This window comes from Formica exsecta, unplaced genomic scaffold (assembly GCF_003651465.1).
Source record: "Formica exsecta isolate Colony F162 unplaced genomic scaffold, ASM365146v1 scaffold272, whole genome shotgun sequence".
Lineage (NCBI taxonomy): Eukaryota > Metazoa > Arthropoda > Insecta > Hymenoptera > Formicidae > Formica > Formica exsecta.
In genome coordinates this window covers 189,866-191,933 of record NW_021849984.1, presented here as the reverse complement: position 1 = coordinate 191,933, position 2,068 = coordinate 189,866, and the positions used below count along the sequence as shown (strand labels likewise).

At 47.6% G+C, this 2,068-nt stretch overlaps 1 protein-coding gene across 1 annotated transcript in view; it reads right to left on the bottom strand.

Moving 5' to 3' along the window:
• LOC115237111 overlaps positions 1-917 on the bottom strand; it is a 10,455-nt gene extending 9,538 nt beyond the window's left edge. Inside the window, exons 1-3 of the mRNA XM_029809963.1 lie at positions 702-917; positions 268-510; positions 1-185 (exon numbers count right to left, since the gene is read on the bottom strand). Coding sequence (XP_029665823.1) covers positions 1-185; positions 268-510; positions 702-715 — 442 coding nt within the window. The 5' untranslated portion in view covers positions 716-917. The remainder of the gene's footprint in view (positions 186-267; positions 511-701) is intronic.
• Positions 918-2,068: the final 1,151 nt, after the last annotated feature.

The window sequence follows — 2,068 nt, the reverse complement described above, 5'->3', positions numbered from 1 at the left end:
CGATGGTATAAGATTCCATGACTGCTCTGACTGTACCCTCCAAGCCCAGATGTAAGCCATGCGGCCCATTCATATGTTTCAACATGACAGCATTGGCAAAGTGTTCATAGGGAAGTATTATCTTTCCATTCTCTCTGAGGACTAGTCTTCCCTGCGAATCCAATGCTACTCGAGATGCCATCATCCTGTAAATAAATGAAACATAACAAATATTTCACATAAATAAGTTGTGTTTATATATAATTACAAAATAATATTTATCCTTACTGTAAATAAGCAGCGCTTGGCATCATGGAAGCATCCTTAAATTCTGAAAAACATTGTAGCAGCTCGATACTGGGATTCCATCCCTTATTCTGCAAGTATGCTTGTAACAACATGTACATCTTCTCGGTGACGTAACCAGCACTGCTTGGTGCAGCAGAGTAACCTGACCCTCCACCTGGTGGACCCATTTCTGTTTGCATACCTTTGGCAACAATGTTCTTCATAGTTTCCGCCAAGTCCATTCTGCATGCATACACAATTGGATACATAAACTTTTTGACGCAACAAAATCTCTTTATGAATATAAATAAGTTCTCTTAATATATTCATATAAAATCGTAATATTTAATACCACACTTGTGTGTAGTATAAAAAAGACATGATCCTGAGAGCACAGGGGTACCTATACATAATAAATAAAAAAATAAACATACACAAATATAGGCATTTAATGGTCAGCCAACGATCGATACACGCCTCGATAATTCCCCGTTCACCCGTTATCGCGCGCGATTCCACGACTCGAAAGAGAATCGTCGGGATCTCGCCGGTGAACGTCAGCGGACATTATCGAGGACATTGACGCGCTGAGATTCCAGCTATACGGAACTCTAGTACAGTGCCTCATCGCGATGCCGCCCATCGAGATTACCGAACGCGCCAACGAGTCAGCCGTCGACGACGGTGACACGGCGCGATCATACATCATCGTCGTCGTCGAGCGTCCGGAGCGACGCCGAGCGCGCTCGCCGCAGCCCGCGGCTCTCTCGGCACGGCCATTGTTATCATCCCGAAGCGAGCCGGCGGAACCGATAAAAAAGTGCTCGGCCGCGAGCGAGCCACCGCCCCCCTTCCGACAACGCGCAAGGGGGGACCGCAACGTACTCTCGGAGTAGTACACTCACCCCGTATCGCGGCCGCCGCTGCTCCACTCACGTGGCGTAACCGGATAGTAGCCCGAGAAGCCCGTCCGTCTCGTCGCTAATCGCCGTTACTCGGCATCGCCTAATTAATTAAGCGCCCCCGGATCACATTTGCAAATAACATAAATCGCGATAATTATTTCCGCGAGGGTCACTTGCACGGTCCGCCGCCAGGGGCGCCCCGCGTTCTACGCGCTTTTCGGCTTCGGCATATTCGTGTGCGTGCTCGTGTGGATCCCGTATATGTGCATGTATACGTGCGCGCGGCCCGGGTTACGTGCGTGTGCGCGTACACACGGGCGACCCGGCTGCGCTTACGCGACGCCACTTTGCGCATTTATCAATATTACTTTTTGCAATTGATATATTACGCCGCCCTACGACCGGACCGGCACGCCACGCCGTGCGACGAATTAAACCGCGTGCCCGCGCGCGCGCGCGCACCCGTCTCATCTCACTGCTCCGAAATTGCGCGCGGTCGTTGAACCCTGCGAATTGCTTCCCAAACGCGACGTCGGTGCAAAATCGAGCGTTATGTTGAAAAAATTACCACTATGATGACATAATACAATGATTATATATTACAAAATCTACAAACCTTTTATAAAGACTCTTTTCTGTTAATTATACAGAATGTCCCAGAATTAGACTCTGACAAACTTCAGATGGTTATAAAGGACACCAAAACAAGCTAATTTTGCCAATAAATTCGTGTCCGCAAATGAGCCGTGGCTAACAAGGGAACCTCGCAAACCCAAAAATTCCGATTTTGATGAAACTTTACACACATGTAGAGGGGGTAAATATATAAATTTAGAAATTTTCTGCTACCGCCCAAAAGCGATTTTGAAGAGTGGAATCACTTCTTATGTGTCTAA